Below are 27,717 nucleotides of genomic sequence, written 5' to 3'. Positions count from 1 at the left end.
ACATGGTCTTGTTAATTTGCTGAGGCTACCCGGAACTTGTGATCCTCCTGCCTCAGCCTCCCGAGTTGCTGGGATTACAGGTGTGCATGACCATTCCTGGCTCCTTTTTTATTTATTGAGACACGGTCTCAGTTGCTGAGGCTAGCCTGGAATTTGGAATTCTGGAATTAAGGTGTGTGCCACCACACCTGCCAAGGAGCACCAATCTTATTCTCTCCCACCCCAGCCCCCTGTGCATACACAATTGTGTGTGTGTGTATTAAGGTTGGGTTTTTTGTTTGTTTGTTTTTGTTTTTCGTGGTGCTGGGGATTGAACCCAGGGCCTTGTGCTTACGAGGCGGGCACTTCACCAACTGAGCTATCTCTCCAGTCCCAAGGTTGGGATTTTTGTTTGTTCATTTGTTTGTTTTTTTTGGGGGGGGGTGCCAGCAATTAAAGCCATGGCCTTGCACACATTAGCTACATGCTCTGCCATGAACTAGATCCTCAGACCAGGGTTCGTTTGGAACCAGGGATTGAACCCAGGGACGCTTAACCACTGAACCACATCCCCAGTCCTTTTTATTTTTATTTAGAGACAGGGCTTCGCTCGGTTGCTGAGGCTGGCTTTGAACTCACGATCTTCCTGCCTCATTCTCCCAAGCTGCTGAGATTACAGGTGTGTGCCATGGCACCTGGCCAGGGTTGATTTTAACTATAATTTTACCTTTTTCTGATTATAAATACAATTCTTGTCCATTCTAAAAACATCAGCCAGAATAGAAGGGGAATAGAAGGGAAGGCAGGAGAGCGGGGCCTTCTGCCGCGTGCACCAGCTGCCCCGCATGCTTCCCGGTGACACCGTCAGCGGCACTAGGGCCTTGTCAGAGCTCCAGAGTTCGGGGTTGTTTCAGAGAACCCCCAGGGGCTGAGCAGAGTGGACTCAGAGGTTCCTGCCGCTGTCCAGAAAGAGACTAGGGTCTGGGCCAACACTTGCAGAGAGGTTTAGAGAAAAGGAGGAAATGACAGGAGAGATCCTCAGGCCTCCACCTGACTTGGACAAAATTCTGCCAAAGGGAGAGGAAATAGAGGTTCCTGTCCTTCAAGAATCCCTCAGGGAGGCCAGAGGCCATGCAGGAGGAAACAGTGACGGAGGAAGCAGCTGGTAATGGAGGATCCTCCCAAGCCATATCCAAGAGGGAGATCTGGCCACACCCCAAGTCGGGGCTGGGTGTGGCCCCACAGAGTCAGAGCACCAGGCAAGAGGCTGCCTCCAGGGCAGTGAGGGGCGGCCAGCTTCCTCTGATCCACCTCCCAGGAGGCTGACTAGCAGGTTAGTCACCAGAGCACTGATTTACCTCTTGAGGCTATTTGTGAAGCGATTGTACCCTGGCTAGGGCACTGGGGTTTAGCAGAAATACAAGGGGGGCCCCAAAGGGAAGACACTCATCTAATTCTAAATTTTCTAGTAGCCACACTTTAACTTTTTTTTTTTTTTTTTTTTTTTCAGTATTGGAGATCAAACCCAGGGCTTTGCACATACTAGACAAACACTCTACCACTTAGGTACATCCCCAGCCTTTCTAGAAGTCATATATATATATATATATTTTTTTTTTTCTACTGGGGATTGAACCCAGGGCCACTCAACAACTGGGCCACATCCCCAGCCCTTTATATATTTTATTTAGAAACGGAGTCTAGTTAGGTTGCTTAGGGCCTTACTAAGTTGCTGAGGCTGCCTCCGAACTCGTGATCCTCCTGCCTCAGCTTCCTGAGCCCCTGGGATTACAGGTGTGCACCAGGCCGCCACATATTATTTTGCCATGCTAGGGACAGAACCCAGGGCCTCACACTTGTTAAGCAAGTGGTCTGCCACTGTGCCCCACCCTGAACTCCTAGCCACGTTTTTTTTGGTAGTCATAGATGGACAGCATGCCTTTATTGTATTTGTTTATCTATATGTGGTGTTAAGGATCAAACCCAGTGCCTAACGTGCTAGACAAGCACTCTGCCACTGAGCTACAGCCCCAGTCCCTATTTTTCTTCTCTTTTCCTTTTTTGTACTAGGGATTGAACCCAGGGTTACATTCTGTTCTTTTTTTTTTTTTTTTAGTTTGAGACAGGGTCTCACTAAGTTGAGGTTCTTGCCAGATTACTGAAGCTGGCCTTTAACATATATGGTCCTTCTGTCTCAGACTCCTGAGTTGCTGGGATTATAGGTGTGCCCCACTAAACTCAGTCCTAGCCCCATTTTTAACAGTAAAAGAAACAGGTGCATTTAACCCAATTTACACAAAATATCATTTCTACATGTCATCATCAGTACAAAAATATCGAGATAATTTACATTCTTTTTCATACTGTCTCTTGGAGGCACGTCTCATTTTTCACCTGCTGCATTCCAGGTGTTCAATCGCCACGGTGTCTGGGGTTGATATTACATAACCTAGGCTTGGAGCCCCACTGCTGAGGCTGTTTCCTGCTGTATCCTAGTGCCTGGCACACAATGAGGGGCCCAGTGACTGACATTGAGCTTGGGTAATCACCCTCTGAGGCTCCTGGGTCTGTCGTGAGGATTAAATAAAAGGATGCCTTCTGGGTATTCAGTTCGGTGATTGGCACTCACTCAGTTCCAGTCTGGTTCGTCGATGTTGCTGTTCTGACTTCCCCAAAGGCAACTGAAGGGCGGCAGGCCCCAGTGTGCGTCTGTCTCCCTGGATGAGTCACTTCACCCTAACGGACTGCTCCTCTGGAGGGCCCTTCTGTAGAATTACAAAATGCAAGTCAGATTTCCAGAGCTGGCAGAAGCCTTGGGGTCAGGCTCTGGGGCAAAGAACGAAAGAGCGGGAACATCTAATCCGCGCCCTTGTTGTTTTGGCTCTTGACAGCTCGAGGCCCCGCCCCACCACGCCCCTCCCTCCCGGTCCTGGTAGAGGCCCAGCGGAACTACAACTCCCGTGATGCCTCGGGAGTCCCGCGGCTGTGCGTCATCGGCCGGGGACTCCAGGGCGGTGGAACAGCGCGCCGAGACGCCTCTCGACGCGCAGAGCTGTGGGTCCCCTGAGCCATAAAGAGTAGTACGACCCAGCTGGAGGAGCTCGGACTCCACCGGTTCATCCAGGCCGAGCGGCAAGCCCGCGGCGGCTGGTGACGCGCGCATCCCCCTCCGCCTCTCCCCGGGTGGCGCTTGCTGGTGACGTCGTGGGTGTGATGGCCGCCGCGAGGCCGGGAAGGTGAAGGTGAGAGGGCGAGCGCGCCGGGGTGGTGGGACCCGCCGGCCCCGGCCCGGAGAGTCCAGAGCACCCCGGCCTGGGTCGGCGGGACGCTGGGGCCCCCCGGGGTCAGGATCCGGCCAGAGGGCGTCCCCACGCTGAGGCCTTGCCGCCGGCGCTCCACGGCCCTGCGAGGAGCCGGTGGGGCGCAGGACCCGGGGCTGGGGCGTGCGGTCCCCTGGCGCTCCCGTCGCCCCACCTTCCCAGGCCCTGGCCGCACGCCACCCCGTCCTTTCCCGTTTTCATCTGGTCCTCTTTTGCTCAGCGCCTGAGAGATGCCCCGGTTCAGTGCCGGGGCAGCCCGTCCTGCCCTCCCCCACTGGGTCGCTTTTTGAGCTTCCCACGGCCGCCTCGCACAGCAGCCGGGACCCACTGACCCGCAATCAGTTCCTCTTCTCTTCCGCACCACCCTGCCCCGCGTCTCTAGTTGGCAGTTTGTCCTCAAGCCCAGTCTTTCCCTGGTTCTGCTCCCTCCCCTCCCCCCTCTGGAGGTGCCTTACCGGACCCCGCAGGGGACCTCCCTGGTGCACGAGGTTGAACACATGTTTGTGCACACTAGGGTTGGCCCTACACCCGTGTTGTGTTTTCCCCGGGCCATTAGCTCATGTGACAGCCCAACTCCTCATACCTCAACGAGTAAGCTGCCCTCAGTGATGAGTTTGTTTGGCTTTAAAACCTGATTAGGCATGCTTTGCACACCAGTTGTTTTCTTTTTTCTTTTCTTTATTTTTTTTTCTCACCTGTTGACATCTACCTTTTCCTTTCCAATAAGTCGGGACAGGTGGAGTCAACACAATCAATAGCCAACCTCGACTTGAGACAGCACAGAGGAGAACCCAAATTCTTTTCGTTTTTTTGACTCCAGCCATGTCCATGATGCCCACCCTGTGAAAGTCTCTTACCATCCAAAAAGTAAGTGGTGCCTGTGACTTCTGGTGCCCTGGATCTGGGTTGAGTAGAAAGGGGGCATGCTGTGCCAGCCCTGGCCCTCCAGTGGCAAGTTTCTTGGATGGGATCCTGTTTGTGTAGATCTGGTACTTTCCAACCTGTATTGAACAAAAAATATTGTATCTCCTTTTTACTTCATGGAGGATTTCACTAGTTGCTGAGAGGGCCTGTTTAAAGGTTGACAGTTCAGAAAGTAGCTGGGATCTCCTGGGCTCCCTGAAGGATAGTCTCTCTCCCTTGTTGGTTCTTCTCTACTGTGCTGACTCTTCTCCTCCTGATCTCTGCCCAGCAGAGGTTGGCTCCTTATCACAGCTCTTCTAAGAGTCTGCTCTGCCCCCTTTACCCTGTATACTCTTTTGTTTCAATTTCTCAGCTTCTCCTCTGTTCCAGTTGTGCCAGCAGACGATCCGTGGATCCATTTTATTTTCCCTGCTAGGAGTTGCTGTACATAAAACTGGGTAAGGAGGTGGTGTGGATTCAGGGACTGTGCTTGGGATCCAAACACACCTTGCCATGAATTTTGCTACTGCCTCGCTTATACCCCAAACACCTAATACTCCTCAACTAATAGCCTAGGTAGAGCAAAGCTTCTGATTACCTTGAAATGCTAATAGCAGTTCCCATTCAGAATTTGGTTTGTTTCCAGTCTTAGGTTAATATCTCTTGTTCCCCTGGCACTTTTCTGGGGTGGAATTGGACTACCAGGATAAATCAACCTTTCCCTAAAGGGTGATCCTCAGAATTTTGAAGGCTGTTAGCACAGAAGAGTTTCTTTATCGCAAAAATTTGTGCAGTGTTGACCAAATATACTTAAATTGCTTTCAAACTAGCCTTCCTTCCCACGGTCTTTACTGTGTTCGTGTTTGCCAGTGGAGAGGGGCGGTGGCGAATGGTGTTTTACAAATCGATTCTAGCATGGCATCTGTTTACATGGAGCATTGGATACAACTAGAGTTCTGTGGGTAGTACCTTGGGAAACACTGCTGTAAGCTGTCTGAAACATAATCTCAAGATCACTTTGAAACTGTCACAAAAACTTGGAGTGTGTAACTGACACTGGAATCAAACTCTCTGGCTCAGCTTAGGGATAGGTCCCATATGCCTGCAGCGAGCCCTGTGGTGGAGTAAGGACTATCAGGACTTTCCAGAGGAGGAACCGGAACCCAGCTGCTATCACTGCTCTGGGAGGATAGAGAGCCAGCACACAAAGTCCTGAGGCAGTGGGGTCTCTGTCTTGGCTTTTGTGCCTGTAGTTTGCAACTTTGGTCCTCTTGTGTATATATGTATGTCTAGCTTGCTTTTTGGAAGGATTAAATTTCAGAATCTGAAAGCCTTGTTCAACTATATTGACTCATGGAACTCCAAAGAGTTAGCTAAAAACTGCTTTTGTAGGAAAAAAGTGGATTGGTATATCCAGGAATGGCAGGTTTAAGGTGATATCCCCCAGGGGTGTTCACTTACTCACCCTTTATCTGGAAGTGGTGCAGGAGAAAGGTAGAAGTGGAAAGAGGTCACTGCTCTGTGAAAGACTGGCTCTCTAGAAGCTCTGGGCCTAGCTAGGGACACAGGGTGTGATTAAAAAGCAAAAGTCAGGTAAGGGTGTGCGTTCTCTGTGGAGGCGGTAAGACTTGAGTTGGGGCTAGTAGGACATAAGAGTATGCTGCATGGGTGAAAAAAGAGGATTCCAAACAGAAAACAGGACTAAGTGCAGAATCTGGGCTTGGGAATTAGGAGGGCTTGAGAAACGAGATGGCTTGGAGGAGTGGCAGGTTTCAGGAGGGTTTGGGGCATGCTGCTGCAGGTGAGTGAGGGCCGCCTCTAGGCCAGCTGAACTCCAGCAGACCTTTAACCTTGAACCACTAAGCTTTGACTCCTGTGCGTTCCCTTGAATCTTGCACTTACTGAGCACTAATGCTTTTGGTTTCATAGCCTCTGGGCTTGCAGACCATGACCAGGACTTAAAAGCACCTGCTTCTAAAAGCCCAGCTGTGATCAGGGAACTGACTTCCTGCAAGCCAGTCACTTCTGAGGCTGGTGGAGCTGACCTCCCCCAGCTGACTGTTTGATTGATATCTGTGGTGGTGGTGGTGGTGGGGTGGAGGGTTGTCTTCCCTGATGGCTGGGTGTTCGTGAGGAGAGCCTTGTATCTTGCTGGTAGAGTTTATTATTATTTTTGCTTTAAACCAAAGTGAGTCCCTTTGAGCTCTCTCATTGTGTGCTACCACGAGCTCACATCACTGTCCTTCGTCTTCTTAGGGTTGATGTGGTTGGTGTCTTGTATACATGACGAATCCAGGGTTGTGGACTGGGGTTGTTGCTCAGTGGTTGAGCACATGCCTAGTGTGTGAGGCACTGGGTTCAATCCTCAGCACCACATTAAATAAATAAGTAAATGAGTAAATAAATAAATAAAGGTATTGTGTCCATCTACAACTTTAAAAAAAATACTTAAAAACAAAATCCAAGATGAAATAAATTGCTTTTATGGCCCAGAGAGGGTACCAACAAGATTTGCATCCAACTGTTACCTGATTTCAGAGTCTATCACCTGCATCCCTACATCATGCCCTGTCCCAGACCCTGTTCTCTTTTCTCCCTGGCTGGCTTTGCTCCCCTTTGCCTCCCCACACCCCCTGATTTCAGTATACTCTCCTTTTCCGTTTGAAGGACCTGGAAAGTCACTTTGTTTCCTGTTCCCTTTCTCACGGCTCCACTGTCTTTCTTAATAAAGAAAAAACCAGGCCAGGTGCAGAGGCACATGCTTGTGATCCCAGCAGCTCGGGAGACTGAAGCAGGAGGATCACAAGTTCAAAGCCGGCCTCAGCATCTTAGCGAGGCCCTGTCTCAAAATAAAACATAAAAAGGACTGGGAATGTGGCTCAGTGGTTGAACACCTCTGGGTCAATCCCTTCCAAAAAAAGGAAGAAGAAAACTGTTGTACCATGGCGCCATGGAGGAGAAAGCGGGAAACGGTGGCCGGGTAACTTCCTTCCCCTTCCTCCTAAAGAATCTGTGACACTGCACAGGAATCATAGATTTGAGCAACACATGTGGGTTCCTGTCTTCCTGTTGTCTCTGTGTCTTGCCTACCTTTGGAATGGTTAGTTCTTTTTTGGGAGTGGGGGATACTAGGAGTTTAACTGAGCCACATCCCCAGTCCTTTTATTTTTTATTTTGAGACAGAGTCTCACTAAGTTGCCTAGGGCCTCACTGAGTTGCTGCGGCTAGCCTTGAACTTGCAATCCTGTTTCAGCTTCCAAAGCTGCTAGAATTACAGACTGGAATGGTCAGTTCTTCAGAGCCAGTTTTGGCATGCATCTTTGGGTGCTTTTTCTGGATGTTCCTTCTGCTGCTCTGCACCTGGTTCGGCACCCTTTGGCACTACTTGGAAATTTCTTGTGTGTGCCACCACTGAGCAGCTTTCTCATTTCCCAGCTAGAAACTCAAGTCCGGCTGGGCTGCCGTGAGGGAGGCCGGGAAGGGAGTGCTGGTGCCAGGCACACTGCCTCTCGTCCCTCTGACCCCAGGGGGCGGGCTCTGCTGGGGAAGTGCCTCTGTCTGTGTGAGGACCCTCAGACTGGCAGGCTGCACTTTGGGGGGCAGGGTTCCCAGCCATACGTGGGAGCTACCTTCTCTGAGATCTGCCTCTTGACCTTAGCTCAAGACCTCTAGGTCTTCGGGGTCAAGTCTCATAGCCCCTAATATGTCATTGCTGTGTAGGGAGAAAAAGCATCTACGAAGATGCATGTGACTGAGTGAGAGCAAAAACAGGCTGGTACCTCCCCAGCTGTGCTTGTCACAGAAGGGTCGTTCTGTGTTTTCTTCTTTAGTTTCCAAATGTTCTACAGACATCTTTTACACTAAAGGAGACCAACAGATGTTTTTTAAAATAAGTTTTAGAAGTAGGTCTCTCTTACTTTAGGATCACTCTTTCTTCTTTCCATCCCTCCAGCAAACACAAATCCGGTTAGGGATTAGGGCCATTGGGCTCCCGGACAGCAGAGTGGCGGAGGGTGGGGGTGGGGGGGTTGGGGAGTGGATGTCACTGACCTTGAGCACCACTTTGCTGTCACCTTTTCTTAGGCGTTCAGTGGATAGGAGATCAGTCAAATTTGTGGACTTGGGGGAGGGCTTCTGTGTATTGCTCGGGTCCGTCCCATCGCTCTCTGAGCTGCTTGTCCGCGGCTCAGCAGGCCAGGAATTGCCAGTGGTGGGCTGGACTCAGAACCATGGCTCCAGATGTCTGAGTGCCCGTGTAGCAGGACAGAGACTGGCCTGTGTCATGAGAGCTCCTTTCCTACTCTCCACGTGCTGCTTCTCGTCTTGCTGTCTCTTGAGCACATGCTGGTTGCCCCGTATTCTTGGCGAAACTCAGAAGTGGTCCTGGCTCTCCTCTCACCCCATGCCATGCCCACAGCAGAACGTCCCAGTGGCTGTTCTGGGCTCACCCACATTGTCCTGTCTTGCAGCGCAATGTCCCTGCTTTTCTCTCGATGCAACTCCATCGTGACAGTCAAGAAGGATAAGAGACATATGGCTGAGGTGAATGCGTCCCCACTCAAGCACTTTGTCACTGCCAAGAAGAAGATCAATGGCATCTTTGAGCAGCTCGGGGCCTACATCCAGGAGAGCGCCACCTTCCTTGAAGGTAATACATACGGTCACCTGCTCATCAGGCTCCCTTTGGTCCATTGAGTCTTAGAAGGATTTGGGAGTGGGGAGGTGCAGTCCTGCTTTTGAGGAGTTCACGCCCGGGAAGGTCTCACACACAGCCATGCTGTACTCTTGGAATCCTGGGGAACTGGGCTCCAGGAAGACATGGGAACTGTCATGTAAGAATTGGTTTAAGAATTCTGCATGTTTTGTTTCATTTACCTTCTCTAAAATGCAGGTCAGCTGAGGGTTGAGAGTTGTCCCATACCTTGGGAGTGACTGAGCCGGCTTGTGTCCAGATCGTGTGTTCTGCCTGGCCAGTTCTGGCTGCTGTAATGCCAAGCACTGCTGGGTGTGGTTATCCCAGACAGTGTGCACTCTCATATTTTTAGTCTGGTGACAGGACTATGGATAGGGAGCTCCTATTACCTGTGCCTTTTCTACTAGTTACTAATTTGAGCCCTGCCTCTAGGTCCTGCTCTGTGAGCAGAGAAGGCGTGGTTCCTGGAGCCCCATTCGGTCTGACGCCAGCTCTGGCCACTAGCATTTCAGGCTCCGTCTCTAGAAGGGCACCAGGGTCGCAGGTCCAGGGATGGTCTGAAAACCTAGTAGCTGAGTCTCAGCTGCCCTTGGCTTCCTCATTTGAGAATGACAAACTCAGGTGAGACCGGGCACTTTCAGAAACCAAGGAGTCTGTGGAGATCCACGGGGCTCAACCCAGGCTCAGGCCGGCCACCTCCTCTCCAGCCTGCCTTCAGCCAGGTCATGTGGCTTCTCGTCATCTTACATGCCAAGCTGCCATGTGAGGCTCCCACTAGAAAAAGGGACTGTGTCCAGTTCCATTAGCTTGTCTGTGCCCTGTCCTTTGAGATTGATGCAAAGAATGTGTTCCCTAAATATTTGATGAATTAAAAACTTTAGGTATAGAGGGGGTTTTTTTGAACCTGAGGATTGAATCCAGGGGCGCTTAACCGCTGAGGCTGGCTTTGAACTTTTGATCCTCCTGCCTCAGCCTCCATAGTCCCTGGGCTCATAGGTATGCGCCACTGCGCCTGGCTTAAAGGTGTATGGTTCGAGGGTGAAATGACTCCGGCTCACCGCCTTTTCCTTAGCAGCAGTTCTGGTGTGCCTGGCCCTGCGCCAAGCATGGGCATGCGGAGGTAGGGCTGTCGAAGCTGCTGCCCTTCCAGAGCCCAGACTGACCTCTGTGAGGCCCCGAGTCACTCACTCAGTCCATTCTGGGGCACACATGTGCTTCAGGGAGCTGTTGATGTGATGAGCACTTCGATTTTCCTTTTTGTGACACTAGGCTATTGGTCGCACGGAAGGGAAGGAGCTGGAGCTATCGGGTCAGCTTGCTCCAGCAGTTGGGGGAGGGGCGGGGGGGACAAAAGGGCGTTAGCAAGAGCTCGTGCCTACTGGCTGTTGCTCTTCAGCGCAGCCACGTGCTCGACAACCGACTTCTTCCGAGGGGCACTGTGAAGGCCGTCCTTATGTGTCCATCTGAGGGAAGAATCTTGATGGGTCTGGGCTGGTGGTCACTGGTGAATGGGGTGGGGCTTGTTGACTTGGTCACTTCCTTTCATGGCACTAGTTGCAGTGCAAACTCACTGCATCCTCTGACATGCCACTTGTCATGCTGTGGATGCTTTGAGAGGGGTCGGGAGCCTGTCAGTGTGGTGGTGTGTGGGAGTGTGCTAAGGGGCCAAACGCCATCTCCTCTCCAGCCGTCTGAGGTGCCTCCCTCATGCACGTGCTGGATAGGACAGGGCAGAGGCTTGCTCAGTTGTTGCCTTCTGGGATAATCTGCTAGCCACGTGCCTGCCAAGGGTGCTGGGAGAAGCAGTCCAGCGATCCGGATACCCCTGGCTCAGCCAGCATGTGCGTAGCTGCTGGGCACAGTCGGATAGGTCAGCCTTCCTGGTAGACGAGCAGACAGGTGAGCCAGCCAGCTGCACTGCAGAGAGGTTGGTGTGAAGGGGAGAGAAGCCAGGGTGCTGCGGGTGCAGACGGGGCCCACTCAGGCTGGAGAGTGTGCCCAGGTAAGCTTTGCAGGGGCTGTGCCCTTTAAGCTGCACCCGAGGCCCAGCGGGAACAAGCCAGGATGCCCCAAGGCATCCGCTCGTCAGAGTGCAGAAGGGGTTTTGGGCTGTGCCAGCAAAGCCCAGAGGGGTGAGGAGGCTGGTGTTTGGGGAGATGGCGAGGTGGGGTGAGAGGCAGGAGGGTGGCAAGAGACCAGGCTGGGGAGGCCAGCAGGACCCTCAGGAGGGACCTTGTGTAGTGACACAGAGTGGTGAAGAGCTCAGACACCAGGGCCAGGTTCAAATGCCCACTCTGCATGTAAGGAAGGAGGATCGAATGAGGCCACGTTTGTCCAGTGCCTGAAACAGTGCCTGGCGCAAGGGAAGAAATTTGGGAGCCAAGGAGCAGCTGGCGCTCACGTGCTCACGGGCGCCCTCTCGGCTTCACGGTTTAATCTACTTGTCTTCACAGTAGTCCGCCGAAGCAGGATCTGCTGTTACCTCCATTTTACTGTGAAGATGTGGAGACCCAGGAAGTCTCATTTGCCTGGGGCCACAGAGCTAGAAAGCAGGGGGGACTGGCACGGGAACTGGGGCAGCCTTGCTCCTGTCTGTGTTCAGCTGCCACCCCCAGAGCCACAGTAGGGTGCCATGGAGGCAGACTCCGTCCAGGTCCTGGCGAGCACAGCTGCTCTCTGGCCTGTCCAGCCTATGGTCACGGAGCTCCTCTAACCATTGGTGACCCATTCTCATCCTGCTCCAGACACCTACAGGAACGCAGAGCTGGACCCGGTTACAACAGAAGAGCAGGTTCTGGACGTCAAAGGCTATCTATCCAAAGTGAGGGGCATCAGTGAGGTGCTGGCCCGGCGGCACATGAAAGTGGCTTTTTTTGGCAGGTGAGTCTTGGGAGCCTTCACAGCTTCCTGGATGGGAAGAGGCGGTGAGAGGGAGGGAGGGAGGGCGGGAGGATGGCCCTCTGAGCAATCTCACAGCCAGAGTGCGCAGAGGCAGGGAGCGGAGGGCAGGCCTGGGTTCCTTACCCTCTCTCTCTCTTTTCCCCCAATATTGGGGATGGAACCCAGGCCTCATACATGCTAGGTGAGCCCTCTGTCACTGGGCCACATTCCTAGCCCTCTACACTCTTCTTATTTTTATTTATTTATTTTTGGTACAGGGGCACTTAACCACTAAGCCACATCCCCGGCTCTTTTTATATTTTATTTAGAGACAGGGCATTGCTAAGTTGCTGAGGCTGGCTTTGAACTCACGATCCTCCTACCTCAGCCTCCCGAGCTGCTGAGAATAAGTGTGTGCCACCATACCTGACTGTATTTTTTGTTTTGAGACAGAGTCTTGCTGAATTGCTGAGGCTAACCTTGAACTTGTGATCCTCTTGCTTCAGCCTCCTGAGTTGCTGGGATCATAGGCGTGTGCTACTAAACCCAGCTCTCCTTATTTTTATTTGTAAAATATATATAACATAAAATGCAGCTTTTTGTGCGGGGCAGCTGTGTTCTTCATGTTCTGGAGAAGCTCTATTCTGTTTTCCATAGTGCCTGTGCCTTGGCACGTTTCTGTCAGCAGGCAGAGCACAGGACTCAGTTTCTCTAACGCTTGCCAACAGCCCCCGCCCACAGAGGTGTTCTACCACTGAGTTACATCATAGACTCTATTAAGTTTTTATTTGGAGACATGATTTCACTAAGTTGCTCAGATTGGCCTTGAACCTTGTGCTCCTCCTACCTCAGCCTCTAAAGTAGCTGGAATGAGCGTGCACTCACGTACACACAAACCCTTCTACCTTACCCTGCCCGCCCAACTATTTTCTGATTTCCGATTACTGTGTGTGAAGACTAACCCGTGGTGGGTTTTGCTTTGTTTGAGGTGGGGCTCGCTGTGTTGTTCAGGGTAGTCTTGAACTCCTGGGCTCTAGCCATCCTCCTGCCTCAGGCTGGGACTGCAGGCATACCATTATGCTCGCGTCCCATTGTGGGTCTGGCTGGGGATTGAACCCAGGGCCTCGTCATGCTGGGCAAGCACTCCTCCCAGCCCCTTCTCGTCACACCCTCCGTCGTGGGTGTGACTTGCATTTCTCTGGTGAGGGGCAGTTTGAGCATCTTCATGTGCTTACTGGCCATTTGTGTATTTTGTTTGGAGAAATTCTATTCCAGTTCTTAGCCTTTTTGTTGCTGTTGAGCTTTGAAGAAAACTCTGTTGATAAAATATTTCCTCCCATCCGTGGCTTAGCCTTCACTGTTGATTGTATGCTTTGATGCACAGAAGCTTTTTATTTCAATGTAGTCTGATTTGTCTGTTTATATATTTATCTGTACTTTTGATGTTATAGCCTAACAATAATTGCCAAATTCAGTGTCATGAAGCTTTTCTCCTTCTAAAGTTTTATTTTTAGCCTTGTTACTACACTGTGAGGTCTAGTAGACACTTTAAAAAACAAAGTCCAGCACAGTGGAAAGCTCCCTAGGCAGACTGGATGCCGGGCACATGAGGTAGCTGAGGTCATAGGACCCCCGCTCCCTGGCCTGTCAGTTCTCCCTCCCCTGGAAGGAGTGGCCCGCCCCTTGCCAGTAGCGGTGCCTGTCTTGGTGCCTGTCTCGCTGCATGCAGGAAGGCGCATGTGGCTCGGGAGGGGGGTTGTGGCTGGGAAGCCTCTGCTGCGAACAAGTGAGAAAAGAGCAGCCACGCAGGCCTGCGAGGAAAACGAGTGTGCGGGGGCAAGGGGGGTCTTGGCTGAGCTCATTTAGACCAAGGAGGACGAAGGAGGACGCTTCTGGGGCAGAGGCCGTGGTATCAGCTGGCGGCTCCATCAGGACTGCTGAGCTGCCTCCTGAGAGCAGCTGGATTATTATCCAAGGGGCAGGTTTGCTCGCCAGGTGGCGGCACATTGCAGAAGCCCCTTGCACATCTGAAGTGATGAACCGGGGGACATGTCACAGGCTCTGGCCAAGGGGCCCCTGCCCATTTTAGCAAACACTGGGTGTGCCTCTCTGCCTCTCTTGGCACTGTCTGGGCACTGGGGGCATTGCAGAGAACATGTCTTCAGACCTCCAGCCCAGCGACTGCGTGTGAAAGGCAAACCTGTGGCTTCTCTTGACTTCATCTACAACCTTCATTTCCTCCTAGGACGAGTAATGGGAAGAGCACCGTGATCAACGCCATGCTCTGGGACAAAGTTCTGCCCTCTGGGATTGGTCATACCACTAACTGCTTCCTGAGGGTGGAGGGCACAGATGGCCACGAGGCCTTCCTGCTCACGGAGGGCTCAGAGGAGAAGAGGAGTGTCAAGGTGGGTGCTGGTGGCTTTCAGCTGGGGCGTGCCGTTGAGGCAAGGCTGGCTCAACTAGCCCGTCCATGTGCCAGGCTGACCCCACCTCCCAGCAGAGAGCCGTGCCTCCCTGTGGTGAAGATGAAAAGCCCTGTTTCCTACGAGCTCTTCTGAGCACAGGGAGCATGCATTCGGGAGGGCGGGAAGGTGGAGAGAGAGCGCCAAGCAGCAGCCGCTTTGCGTGCCTGGCCCTCGCTAGGGCTAGGCCTCTGCACTGGGAAGGAGGGGAGTCGGGCCGCTCCTCCCTGGGGCGCTCCAGGGCGTGCTTCCTGCATGGCTCTGGGATTCCCACACCAACTCGGGGTTGTCATGCTTTGATTTTTCTGAGCGGCAGCTGCATTCTAGCTTGGGGCCAGGCGCCCGCTGTGATTCATAAAGAATTAATCTGCACGGCGTATTCAGCTAGGCTGACATCCAGGAAAGAGGCTAGAGAGAGAGAAAGAAGCAATTCTTATTGACAGCTCCCAGCTCTCAACTTTGTATGTGAAATGAAAGAAAAGGAGCAGCCAGCTGGGCAGCCATCCCAAGCTGCTGTGCCATGCTCGCCGGCACAGGTCGGGCTGGGTGGCCTGATCTTTCACTCCTCTTCCACCATCAGACTGTGAACCAGCTGGCCCACGCCCTCCATCAGGACGAGCAGCTGCATGCTGGCAGCCTGGTGAGTGTGATGTGGCCCAACTCCAAGTGCCCACTTCTGAAGGACGACCTCGTGCTCATGGACAGGTAAGTGAAAGGAGCCTGGAGGCATCTGCTTTCCATTTTTGGATGATCCAGGCCCAAATCCCCAGCAGTCTTTGCTCTGCCCAAGCACTGCTGCCTTACAGGTGGCTCAGCCAGTCCTCCTGCCTCTGGCTTTCCTCCAGAGTTGGACTCTCAGTACCCATTGGTATTGGCATCCTGAAGATGTCCCCGGTGGGCTGTTCAGCAGATGGGTGGCATGCTCAGAAGTGGGGAAAGCCCTCAGTCCAGCCCAGGGCTGGGGTGTATGGTGTGGGAGGGCGTGCGTGGCAGAGTCGGGGTGCTTCATTCCTCGAAGCTTTTGCCCCTGCTGTAAACAGGTTCCAAAACTCTACCAGGAAATAGTGTCGCTGCATTTACCTGGGAGATATAAAACTTCACTTTAATTATACATCCCAAGTAAAATCATAAGTCATTACATTTTTATAAGTGTGATAGATGCATGTGCTAAAAAAACCTGTCCAGGCACTCTGGAAGGACCTGAGGTGGGAAGTAAACATCTCCCAGGAAGGGCCAGGCCTGCTTCCTTCCCTCTGTGGCGGCTTTCTCCTCCCTGGAGGCTGCCTTCCAGTCCCAGGTCTGTTCACAGCAGGAAGACCAGGGCCTGTGCTCTGTGGCTGACCATGTTGGTTTACTCCGTCTCCTTTAGCCCTGGGATTGACGTCACCACAGAGCTGGACAGCTGGATTGACAAATTTTGCCTGGATGCTGATGTATTTGTGTTGGTGGCCAACTCAGAGTCCACCCTGATGCAGACGGTAACCCAGTCTTGTCTGGGCAGGTGGCCGGTAGGGTCTTGGCTTGGCCCTGCTTCTCGCCCTGAGTCTTACCCCTTTGTCTAGGAGAAGCAGTTCTTCCACAAAGTGAGCGAGCGTCTCTCCCGCCCCAACATCTTCATCCTGAATAACCGCTGGGATGCCTCTGCCTCGGAGCCCGAGTACATGGAGGAGGTTGGTGCCTCTTGGCTGCTCAGGGAGTGGCACCCTGCAGAGCTCTGTGTACCTGGGCCGCCTGGTGCACCAGATATAATGGCTTCCCCAAATTAATTCATCCCCAAAGATTGCCCAGGTGTTCCCTGTGGTGTCTTTTTTTTGGGTACTGGGGCTTGAACCCAGGGCTCTTAACCACTGAACCACATCCCCAGCCCTTTTTTGCATTTTATTTAGAGACAGGGTCTCACTGAGTTGCTTAGGGCCTTGCTAAGTTGCTGAGGCTGGCTTTGAAACCACAATCCTCCTGCCTCAGCCTCCTAAACTGCTGGGATTGCAGGTGTACATCACCGCACCCGGCTCCTGTGGTGTCTTCCGATGGTGCTGACAGCTCCCTTTCCCTCTCCCGTTCACTTTCCTGGTTCCCCTTAGTGAGTGCCTTTCCCCCAGTTCCAAAGAGTATCCCCACATTCGTGCATCCTCCGGGCCATTTTGCTCATTTTGGCTCATAAGCAAAGCAAAACAGTAAATGTAGAACAGGCTCATCCTTAAGAAGACATCCAGAAGAGAAGCTTTAAAAAAGGAAAGAATAATGGGTTCTTACAACTACAACTCTGTGCATGTGAAATGAGAGAAGAAAGGACAATAGGTTGGTGTTATCGGATTTACTTTATTGACCCTGCAGTCAGCAGGTGGGTGTCCAAATTTTGGCTGATGCGGGGCAGTGTGACTTTGACTTGGTCAAATTCCTTAACCCTCTGGTAAGCCAACCTCCACCTGTGGGATGGGTGTAGTCAGCACCAAGAGGATGATACCTGTTCAAAGTGCCTGGTGCGTGTCTACGAGAGGCCGTACTTTGCATGCTGGGGATGGAACCCAGAGCCCTGTACTTGCTCGGCAAGTGCTCTACCCCTGAGCCACGTCCCCAGCCTTGCTTTTGAAGTTCTATCACTAGAGCCCTCAGACAGCAGAGCTGGAAGGGCTCTTCCGGTGGTGCCCACCCATGGTGTAAATGAGGCCCTAGGAAGACAGCTTGTCAGATATAGGCCCAGGTTTGGTTTTCTTGACCCCTGCATTCCCCTCTTCTGGGGCACCAAAGTGTGACTCTAGATAAGTGTGACCCTAGATAAGTCTGACAAGGGGCGGTTTGGGGCCTAAGCATTTTGCTTGTATACTTGAAGTGTCCATGTTGGGCCGTACCCCTAGATACTCCCACCATGATGCTGGTTCTGGGAAGCGTGGTGGCGGGTGACTTCACTCTGTGTGCATTTGTACCTTTTGAGTGTTGAATCAAAACATATTACCCTTTAAAAAAACAAAAGACAGTGGGGGCTGTGGGTGCCATCAGGAGGGTCTCACCTGCAGTCACCGTGGTCACATGCACCTCTGCTTGGGGTCCAGGTGCGGCGGCAGCACATGGAGCGCTGCACTAGCTTCCTGGTGGACGAGCTGGGCGTGGTGGATCGAGCCCAGGCCGGGGACCGCATCTTCTTTGTGTCTGCCAAGGAGGTGCTCAACGCCAGGATCCAGAAAGCCCAGGGCATGCCAGAAGGAGGTAAGGGCAGGAGCACGGGCCTGCTCCCTGAGGGGCGAGGTGTCGGATCTCTCGTAGCTCGGTCTGCGGCAGTCACTCTGGGGTCAGGATGGTGAACAGAGCCTGTGGGAGAGGACCTGCTGTCCAGCCAGTGCCCCCACCCAGGCGCGTGGCGCTGGGTGTGGTTCCCGGGCTTCCCCATTCTCTGCAGTCAAGCCGGTTCCTCAGTAACGCAGCGCGATTCTCCTAGGGGGCGCTCTTGCAGAAGGCTTTCAAGTGCGGATGTTTGAGTTTCAGAATTTTGAGAGGAGATTTGAGGTGAGTCCTCTGATCCTGGTCTCTGCTGATTCTCCCGCGCTCTCACGGTGTCTCCCTGGCGCTGTGGCCCAGGCGGCCCCCGCCTCCCTCAAGGCTCTGTCTGTCCCAGGAGTGCATCTCCCAGTCTGCAGTGAAGACCAAATTTGAGCAGCACACAGTCCGGGCCAAGCAGATTGCGGAGGCAGTTCGCTTCATCATGGACTCTCTGCACATCGCGGCTCAGGAGCAGCGGTGAGAGCCCCGAGCTGGCAGGGAGCGGGGGGTGCTGAGGAATGCGGGGTTGCACTCGGCCCTGGTGGCAGGCTGGTCTGGGTTCCCACCAGACCCCTTTGAGCCTGGCGAGGAGGGCCTCTGAGTGCCCAGTGGCCTCTCCTGGCCTGTGCAGAGCTGTCCCCTGTGGTCGAGGCCTCGGCTGGTGTCCCGACTGGTACTGTTGCCGTTCTCAGTACCTGAACAAAAATGTTTTTTTGTACCTGGGATTGAACCCACGCGTGCTTAACCACCGAGCCACACCCCTAGCCCTTTTTGTTTTTTATTTTGAGTCAGGGTCTCAGTAGGTTGTGTATAGCCTTGCTAAATTGCACCTGGCCTGAATCCATTTTTGTTATTATTATTATTTTTTTTTTTTGCAGTGCTGGGGATCAAACCCAGGGCCTTGCGTTTACAAGGCAAGCACTCTACCGACTGAGCTATCTCCCCAGCCCCTGAATCCATTTTTGAAAAACTTTTCTGTGTCTCAATTTTCTCAAAAAAACAAAAGTACAGAGAATAATATGAAAACACTTTACTTTTGCCACAGAGTTAACATTGTTTGCTTTGCATTAAGTTAAAATAAAACAGAAAAAGGTGTCACGTACGTACCCTCTGACTCTGACCTTTGCACTCCTCAGAGGCACCCCAGTTAGGAACGTGTATGGTCCCACCACCTGTTTAGAAGCTGCTTTTCAGCTTGGCATGGTGGCTCAGCCTACAGGCCAACAGCTCAGGCAACCAAGGCAGGAGGTCCAGGCCAGCCTCAGGACTCAGCCTGGGGCGTGGCTCTGTGGTGGAGGCCCTGTGCATTTGCCGCACGCAGCTCCTTGCACTAGGCCTTGCTTCCCTGCGTCCTTGCTGGTCCCGTGGGAGTTCTGGATCCTGGGTGCCATGGACGTCCGTGTGGATGCACCCCGTTCCTGGGCTGAGTTCAGGCTCTGCTCTCCTCCTGTTGCAGACCCCACCGCCAGGCTGCGTGCTGGTGCACCTGCTCGCACTTCCCTAAGCCTTTCTAGGACTGATTCCTAGAGACACTGCTGCTCTGCCTTAGGGAGAGTGCACTTTCACTTTTGCTCAGCTTGGCTCCAAAGCAACGCATCCCCCTCGTGTCCCCCAGTGTCTCCCAGCACTGCCTGTGGCGACTCCCAGTTCCGCAGCTCCGGCCGCAGCTCCAAACCTGGCCACTCTCCCCAGGCATCTGGTGGCCTGCAGTACCTCTTTTTAATTTCATTTCCCTGATGATTAGTGAGGCCCGCACTCTTTCCCACACTAATTGGCAGCACCGTTTCCAGAACCCCTTTAGTCCTGCCCCTCTCTGTTGCCACTCTTCTAACAATGCAAGACCAGGGAGCACGCGGCTGGCTCCTCCTGCTGGGAAGGAAGCTCCTACCTCTGTGTGTGTGTGAGGCTGGCCTGGGTGGGGTGGCAGTGGTCCACGCTGCCTCCCAGGCGCCCTCACTCCTGCCTGGGTGGCACCGCGGCCTTCTGACTGGTGCTCTGCTCACAGCGTTTACTGCCTGGAAATGCGCGAGGAGCGACAAGACCGGCTGAGGTTCATTGACAAGCAGCTGGAGCTCTTGGCCCAGGACTATAAACTTCGCATCAAGCAGATTACCGAGGAGGTTGAAAGGCAGGTGAGACGCGAGGAGGACCTACTCAGGGGAGATTTGGAGAGCGGAGTCCAGGGTGCTGGACAATGGACAAGTCATCAGTTTTCATCTGGTCATCCTGGGAGCGTCTCAGCTTTCCAGGAGGAAGCTAAGGGTATGGAGCCTCTCTGGGGTTCCATTGTCTACTCTGTGACCCCTCTGGGCCTCTCCCATGCCTGGGGGCATTTGGTCCATTTCTCAGATCATAGAGGAGCTGACAGGCTACTGGTGGTGAGACTCGGGCAGAGGGTCCCTCGTTGCTCCTTGGGGCTTAGCAGCGAGCTTCCTCTGCTGTAGGTGTCGACTGCTATGGCCGAGGAGATCCGGCGCCTCTCTGTGCTGGTGGACGAGTACCAGATGGATTTCCACCCGTCTCCAGTGGTCCTCAAGGTCTACAAGAATGTGAGTCACGCAGCAGCAGTGCTGCGCCGGGCCCCCCTTGCTGCTTTACGGCTGAGGGGTGATTGCCATGCAGACGGCAGTTCGGCTCCGCCGGTCTGCAGCAGAGGTGGAAGGAAGCCAGGGTCTCGAGAGCTAGGCTGCCTCCTCTTCCTTGGTCTCCTGATGAGCCTGGGATGACGGGCCCCGGGGGTCTCTGTTCTCTGGGGACGCGTCTTCCCTTAACCCCATCTCTGGTTGCAGGAGCTGCATCGCCACATAGAGGAGGGGCTGGGCCGCAACATGTCCGACCGCTGCTCCACGGCCATCACTAGCGCCCTGCAGGCCATGCAGCAGGACATGATAGGTTAGTGCCGCAGAGGAGCTGGCCCTGGGGTCCTTGGGCTCCCAGAGGTCAGATTCAGAGACCAGCATAGAGGAATAATGACCTTCCCTTCCTGTCTCCTTGGATGACGGTTCCACTTGGTATCTTCAGATTCTTGGTGGGCACTGTGAATTCATTCTGTACCCAGACTGGGGAGCTGCCCTGAGTTGCCATATGGGACCATCATAGGCAAAAATTTGGCCCCTCCTGTGATCCACACGAGGCACGAATGTCGCAGGTTTGGCGCCTCCAGCCACACAAGCGTTGAGATGGCCCGTTTGTCACCGTGAGGCATTCCCACAGGCTGACTCATCCTGGGTGTGGACGAGTCCTGGGCAGGACTGCTGAGCAGCCTTAACTGGTGTGGCCGTGGTCCCTGGGGCAGGGCACTGGGTGGCACAGTCCGAGCCGATGTGCTTTCTCCCACTCGTCCCTGACAGATGGCTTGAAGCCCCTCCTCCCTGTGTCTGTGCGGAGTCAGATGGACATGCTGGTCCCTCGCCAGTGCTTCTCCCTCAGCTACGACTTGAACTGCGACAAGCTGTGCGCTGACTTCCAGGAGGACATCGAGTTCCATTTTTCTCTCGGATGGACCATGCTGGTGAATAGGTTCCTGGGCCCCAAGAACAGCCGTCGGGCCCTGATGGGCTACAATGACCAGGCAAGCAAAGTTCCGTACCCAGCTGGCATGGAGATTTGCTGGCCCCTGCCACCGGACCCACGTACCACTCTGTAACTTGGGTCCCCAGGCTGACAGCTATGGCAGTGTGTGTCACCACTTGGGAAACCACAGTCAACACTGTTGCCACAGACTGACCCGGCCTTGTTCTGATTTCAAATGCTAAGATGATTTTTAAAAAGTTCACATTAAAACAAGTATGTAACTGTTCAGCGGAGGTGACTTTCACATACTCATCTGCAGCACCCTTGTAAAATGGAGATTTTAAAGCCATCCCTTTGCTTTGCAAACTGCTGCCGGGGGCCAGCATGCCTCCTGCTCACGTCCTGGGCCTCCCGGCGCTGGCCTTTGCAGGGCCACGAGGAAGCATGAATCCTCTTCTGCCAGGTGCAGCGCTCATTTCCCTTCTTTTTGCCTCTTGGAAATTGCAGAACTTCTCTGTGTCCCTGTCCCAGCTCCTCTAGCCTTGAGGGTCACTGAGGGCTTCTTGAATGCGAGACTTGTCACATTCTCCTCAGCCTTCGTCGTCTCTTTCCTCAGGTGCAGCGTCCAGTCCCTCTGACACCTGCCAACCCCAGCATGCCCCCCCTGCCACAGGGCTCGCTCACCCAGGAGGAACTCATGGTCTCCATGGTCACGGGCCTGGCCTCACTGACGTCCAGGACCTCCATGGGCATTCTCGTGGTTGGAGGAGTGGTCAGTGACAAGTCCTGCTCAGGACGGGACGGGATGGGGGGCCTGAGGGCGGGGCCCGAGGGGTTGGTGCTGGAGGTGGCCGCTACACTGGTCCCCACTTGGGAGTGAGCTGAGTGCTTTCTGTGGGAGCTGTGTGGCCTGAGCCCTTTCACATCAGGGTTATTGACCTACCTAGGCCTCACCCAGTAATAGGATGTTAGATAGCAGCATTCCCACCTCCCGGGTGAGGAACGTCTGCAGAGGCTTAAGACACAGCTGGGATTTGAACCGTGTCCCATCTGACTACAAGGCCATGTTCTTCCCTGTGCAAGGCCTGGATCCCACAGTGGGTAGGGAGTGACTGAGGCATTGAAAACCTGGGTTCTAGAGAAGTGGGCTTGAAAAGAAGAGTTCCTCGTTTATAGGTGGGAAGCTTGGAAGGGCTTCAGTGGAAAGAGACCACGCTGGGCCTGGAACCCTGCTCTCTCCACCTCCTGGTTTTATGGCTCCTGCTTTTCCACTCCAAAGTAACAGGCCTGCCTCCTGAGCCCTGGGGGCTTCTCCATGTCCTGAATGAAGACACACTGTTGCTGCAATCATTTACTCCTGAGGTTTTTTTGAGGTGTGGCAGGTCCTCTCTCTCCTGGACATTCGACAGTGGTGGCAGAGGGTGCCTGTCATGAACACTGCCAGAAACTGCTTTCCAGCATGTAGGACAGGCGGGACAGAGCAAAGTCCTACCCTGGGACTGAAGGGGGCAGGTGCTCTGGTTCCTTTCTCAGACGGTGATGTGGGTAGCGGGAGAGTCATGAGCCGAGAAGTTGACACCCAATAGTTGTGTATCCCTTCTGCAGCATCTTGTTCACCCAGAAAACCTGCTAAGTGGTCACAGCCACAGGCCTCTTGTGAAGGAGGAAACTGGTGTAAAGGAACTGGCTTGGGTTCGCGCAGCTGGGACAGTGGGCTGCAGGAGGCTCAATGTCCAGCTGAGCCCCGGGCTCCTTGGCTATAGCCTCACTGCCTTCAGCCAAGCCATTGCTCATCAGACCCAAGGAAGCCATCTGCTGAGGGTGCTGTGGACAGTGTCATCACCGTCAGATGTTAAGTGAGATGTTAAGAACACATCAAGCTAGGGTGCAGCAGCTCCAGAGGCTGAGGGAGGAGGATCACAAGTTCAAAGCCAGCCTCAGCAATTTAGCAAGATCCTAAAGCAACTCAGTGAGACCCTCTCTCTAAATAAAATACTAAAAAGGGCTGAGGATGTGGCTCAGTGGTTAAGCGCCCCTGGGTTCAATCCCTGGTACCAAAAAAAAAAAAAAAAAAAAAGATCCACCTGCCTGTACCTGGCCTCTGGTCCCACCCGTGTGAGTCTTGTCACATGGCCCTCACTGTTTCCCTCCCAACTGGAGAGAGTCCCTGCCCTCTTAGCCTCAGTGGGGTCAAAGGAGCCATGGAAAGGGGGCTTCCTAGTGGGGACACAAAGGGTCTCTGACTAGGGTTCTTGGAGCAGTCCTGGGAGTCCAAGTCCAAGAGGACAGGGCTGGGGTGAAGGGCTCTGCCCTGGGTGACCCTGTGCCCCTGCAGGTGTGGAAGGCGGTGGGCTGGAGGCTGATCGCCCTCTCCTTCGGGCTGTACGGCCTCCTCTACGTCTACGAGCGCCTGACGTGGACCACCAAGGCCAAGGAGCGTGCCTTCAAGCGCCAGTTTGTCGAGTACGCCAGTGAGAAGCTGCAGCTCATCATCAGCTACACAGGTTCCAACTGTAGCCACCAAGTCCAGCAGTAAGCGGACCCACTGGCCCTGGGGACGGTCCCTCTGGGAGATCAACCCAGTCTCCCTCCCATTGGGTTTAGTGTCGTAGACCCTGGCCTTCCGCCACGCACTGCCAGCTCCAAGGCTGGGTGGGGATAGGGCTTTTGGACATAGGCCTCTGTTCCCCGTGGGAGGAAGAACCTGGGAGAGGAAGAGTTTTCCAAGGTTGTCCTGAGGGGGCAGCTGGCTGTAGTTTTGAGCACCTAGATGGCAGCCTGCTCTTGGTGGCACCTGGGGTGGTACCTGCTGGGGCAGACGCTTTGCCAATCATTTTGCACCTAACTTTTTGTTTACTTCTCTTATCTTCGAGGTCGATAAAATTATTGGCATCTCTTTTTTCAAATCAGGAAGCACTTAGGAATGGTCCCTCATTCCCTGCCACTTGGCCAATGAGCAGCAGAGCCAGGCTCCGAGTCCTGGCGCTCTTGCCCATGCCGTGGCATGCTGCTCTTTGCTGCTGCTTCTCACAGCACGGCGATGCCAGGCGGGTTGGTGCTAGGGTTAGTCACAGTTTCAGCAGAGGGTAGGAGGCCCAGCAGCCACCCACTTGGGGTCCTGCCCCAACAGCTGTGTGCCCAGTGATCTGACCTTTCTCCCTCAGGGAACTGTCTGGGACCTTTGCTCATTTGTGCCAGCAAGTGGATATCACCCGGGAGAACCTGGAGCAGGAAATCGCTGCCATGAACAAGAAAATCGAGGTTCTCGACTCACTTCAGAGCAAAGCAAAATTGCTGAGGTGAGGTGGACCCTGGGGCGCAGCTGAGCATAGGTGCTGGGGCGGGATACAGACTTCACAGGGCTCAGATGTCTGCCAGGCACTGCGGGGTGCTAGACTCAAGTGTCACTGCCCTCGAGGCACCGAGTCTGGTGGGGCATGGTGACCTCCCAGGAAGGGAGCTGGGGGCAGCCATGCGATCGCAGCCCTCACACTTGCAGCTGGTGCTCCATGCGGCCTCTACTGTCCCTGCGAGCACATGTTGGTAGCTCCATTTTCTAAGCAGGAAACTGCCTGTAGAGGTTAGTCCTTGTCTGGGATCCCACAGGAAATGGTCAGCTGAGGCAGAGCCCAGGCGAGGGTGGTGGTGGCCACCTCCATGCTGGGTGCTGAGTCTCCTTGCACATGCTAGATCTGCTACCCACGTGTGGTCAAGTCAGGAAGCGGGCATGGTACTACGTTCGCCCACAGGGGCAGGATTGGAGCCAGATCTCCAGGGGCTCCACTGAAAGCAGAGCTTCTGTTAGCAGCTTTCTGGAAAGAGCATCCTCAGAGGAACCAGGGGTCCAGGCTCCGGCCCCGCACTCAGTCCCTTCCCTGTGCTCCTTGCTTTCATCTGTGGGTGGGAGCACAAGGTCGTGGCAGCCACAGCTGCGCAGCCTGCGCAGCCCACGATAACATCAGCACACGGGGACCCTGTACTTCCTGCCCCCACCCTTGACGGCAGAGGCCTGCAGGGTGGCAGGGCCAAAGGGGAGGTGCTCAGGGTTTCAGCTCCGGCCCCCTCACCGATGGCGGACTTTCCCTTGCTGCGCAGACGTGCGCCTGCCCATCCACCACTGCAGGACGTCGGCTCCTGGGGGCAGAGGTGGGGGTGGTCTGCTGCTCTTCAGCCAGGGTCAGGGTTGAGCCTGCAGGGGGCCGTGGAGAGCACCCCACCCCTCGCTTGTCAGCTGCTGACTTCCGCAGCTCAGGGACTCACCCTGGGCCTGGCACAGTGAACGCAGGGCCTGAGAGGCAGGGAAGCCTGACTTGGCGCCATTGCCGGGTGGCCTGGCAAGTGGTTTTCCCTCTCTGGGCCTCCTGTCCTCATCTGTCAAATGGGGCTCATAGGGCTACTGGAGGATCAAGCGAGGGTGCCTGTCACTCGTTAGTGCACACAACCAGTGTCACTGTTACCTGCCCACGGCTGTCACTGCTACAAGGGAACTGTGTCTTTGCAGGAATAAAGCGGGCTGGTTGGACAGCGAACTCAACATGTTCACGCACCAGTACCTGCAGCCCAGCAGATAGTGGGCGGCTGGAGCAGGGCCCTCGTGGGGAAGGTGCTCTCACCACCCTCGGCACCCGGCGGTCCCCAGGCACGTCGGCTCCGGTCCCTGGCCACCTGAGAGAATGAAAGTGTCCACTGTCTCGTACCGTTTTGAGCCCTTCAGCACTAGTTATGTCCCCTCCCTGACCTGCCGTCGCAGGAAGGTCCCCTGGCTCCTAACCCTACCGGAGATTTCAGTGACGACCAGACCACATGGTAGGGAGTCACGCGGGCCTTCGCTGCTTCATCAGGTTCACTCGATGAAATCATTGCTTGATGAGGTCTCGGATGTCAGTCCTGCAGAATGACTGAAGCCTTCAGGGGTATCAGGCAAACACCCCACCTTCCTCCAGCACACGCACCCTGCCCTCCTCGCACCATCGCGTACCTGCAAAGAGGCCGCATTGGGAGTGGCCGGGTTTCCTTCCCAGAAGCATTGGAAATGCTCTGGGAGGGCCAGGTGTCCCAGAAGGACTTGGGGCTTGTGTCACCTGGTCATTCAGCTTCCGTGCTCCACCTGCTTGCAGAACCTTTCAGATGTGTGGTGGTGGCCGGGCTTGGCAGCCTTGGGACAGTGCTGCAGAGCCAGTGGGGGAGTGGGAGGAGCTGAAGAGAGGGTGTGTGGAGGGGTCTGAAGCTGGAGATGCTGACAGAGCAGGCGGCCGTCACCGTGGGGAGGAGGGCTTGCCTCGCCTCTTGCCATGGTGTTCCTTGCTCTGGTTTTGGTCCTTGGCCTGCACAGTTTTATTTATTACTGGTGGGAGCTGGTTTGGTCAGGTGGTTAAAGGAAGATGGGAAGTGGGGCCTTGGTGGCAACTGAGAAGAAAAGGCCCTGCGCGGAGGCTGGGGAATGTAGTTGGTGCGGAACAGGGGCCTCCCTTGACTTTGCTCTGAGAGGCTTCTGAGCCTGAGAGTCCCACCCCACTAGCTTGGTTGCATCCCCGCCTTGCCCCAAGCCACCCTCTGGCCGTTTTTTCTGTGCCTGCAACTCTGCAATTGACCACAAGACGGCGTGGGAGACCCAGCACCCGTCCTCCACTCTCCCGACCCCTGGAGCTTCCCTGACACACTGGCCTCACACTTTGAGAAGTGTTTCCTGCTCTTGAGTTTGGGGATTATTACTGGTCAGAGTGGGGAAGGTTCCTGTCACCAAGGTGTTAATGCAAGAGCAGGTCAGAGAGCACCCCAAACAAACCAGCAAGGGCGAAGCCCAGGGCAGGGGCTCCGCAAGGGAAGCCTTGTCCTGCTGGTCCATCCAGCCATTGCCCATCTGGAGAAAGGAGCTGGTGGGTGACCACACTGGTGACATCCTCTCCATGTGCTTGCTTGTCCTTCAGTCCCTTGGTCACTTTGAGGGACAAAATGAACTCAGGCCAATGTCAGCAGCAGGGACAGCGTTCTGAGTGTTTTGCCAGACCTGGACCCACAGGGTCAGGGAGGGAGTCAGGAAGAATCAGTGTCACACAAGCCCAATGAATTTTGTGTTCTTTTTTGAAGGAAAAAAAACTTAGAAAAAACTTTTTTTCAGTGTAGCCCCTGGGGGATAAATGAAATTTTGAGCCTATACAAAAAGTAAAATCAACTTCACACCACCGAGGGGGTCGTTTCTGAAGGAAGTGTGGCAGATGCACTTTAACTCAATGCTGCTAACTTGTTCTGCTCTGTGTTCCTTTGTTGGAGCGCAAGGTGAGCCCAACACAGCGGTTCTCTGATGTATTTAAGGTGATGTATTTGCCTGAATCACTCCTGTATCATTGCTGATAATATTGGAAACTAAAATAAAACCCAGCTGGAAGCCTGCATGAGTCCTCTGCCTGGAGCTGGCTGTGCTGGAGTCCTGGTACTGCAGCGTCTCTGAAGCAACCTTGGTTTCGGGGGAGTTCCGTGCACTCTTGGAAGGCAGCCGGTGTGCTCAGAGAGCAAGTGGCGAAACTGGCCTCTACGGGCCAGGAAGTCTAGAATGATTTCTTCACAGATTTCTCTATAACTCCAAACCATTTTTCATTTAAAAAGTAGATGACTCAGATTGGCCCACCGTACTTTGACTTCTGAGAATTTGGGTATGGCCTTTCCTTCCTCCCTGGGCCCTCAGGAGTGGATGAGGGTGTGACTGGTGGGC

At 54.1% G+C, this 27,717-nt stretch overlaps 1 protein-coding gene across 4 annotated transcripts; it reads left to right on the top strand.

Annotated features, from left to right (window-relative positions):
* The first annotated feature begins 3,041 nt into the window (after window positions 1-3,041).
* Window positions 3,042-27,398, top strand: Mfn2 (mitofusin 2). Of its 4 annotated transcripts, none has more exons than XM_047542289.1 (20): window positions 3,042-3,221; window positions 4,027-4,166; window positions 4,593-4,660; window positions 8,672-8,850; window positions 11,640-11,775; window positions 14,021-14,183; window positions 14,821-14,945; window positions 15,610-15,718; window positions 15,803-15,910; window positions 17,291-17,444; window positions 17,674-17,741; window positions 17,851-17,972; window positions 19,501-19,627; window positions 19,940-20,044; window positions 20,285-20,387; window positions 20,846-21,066; window positions 21,625-21,780; window positions 23,344-23,540; window positions 24,173-24,307; window positions 25,510-27,398. In XM_047542289.1, the coding sequence occupies exons 4-20, from the start codon at window positions 8,676-8,678 to the stop codon at window positions 25,577-25,579; spliced, it is 2,274 nt and encodes a 757-aa protein (XP_047398245.1). In that variant the 5' UTR covers window positions 3,042-3,221; window positions 4,027-4,166; window positions 4,593-4,660; window positions 8,672-8,675; the 3' UTR covers window positions 25,580-27,398. The 4 variants fall into 4 exon arrangements, with proteins under 4 accessions (XP_047398245.1, XP_047398239.1, XP_047398222.1 ...); XM_047542266.1 differs by having other exon boundaries at window positions 3,043-3,221; window positions 4,576-4,660; XM_047542275.1 differs by lacking the exon at window positions 3,042-3,221 and adding an exon at window positions 3,870-3,890 and having other exon boundaries at window positions 4,576-4,660.
* The last annotated feature ends 319 nt before the right edge of the window (window positions 27,399-27,717 follow it).

The sequence above is a fragment of the Sciurus carolinensis genome, chromosome 1 (genome assembly GCF_902686445.1).
Source record: "Sciurus carolinensis chromosome 1, mSciCar1.2, whole genome shotgun sequence".
NCBI lineage: Eukaryota > Metazoa > Chordata > Mammalia > Rodentia > Sciuridae > Sciurus > Sciurus carolinensis.
Note: the sequence above shows the minus strand (reverse complement) of the source record. Positions and strands in the feature narration are given on the sequence as shown.

Bases quoted from the DNA above. Each gene is read 5' to 3' on its own strand.
- Mfn2 (XM_047542283.1), top strand. From the start codon at position 8,676: ATGTCCCTGCTTTTCTCTCGATGCAACTCCATCGTGACAGTCAAGAAG. The intron at 14,946-15,609 runs GTAAGTGAAAGG...CGTCTCCTTTAG, and splicing joins GACCTCGTGCTCATGGACAG to CCCTGGGATTGACGTCACCA. The intron at 15,911-17,290 runs GTTGGTGCCTCT...CTTGGGGTCCAG, and splicing joins AGCCCGAGTACATGGAGGAG to GTGCGGCGGCAGCACATGGA.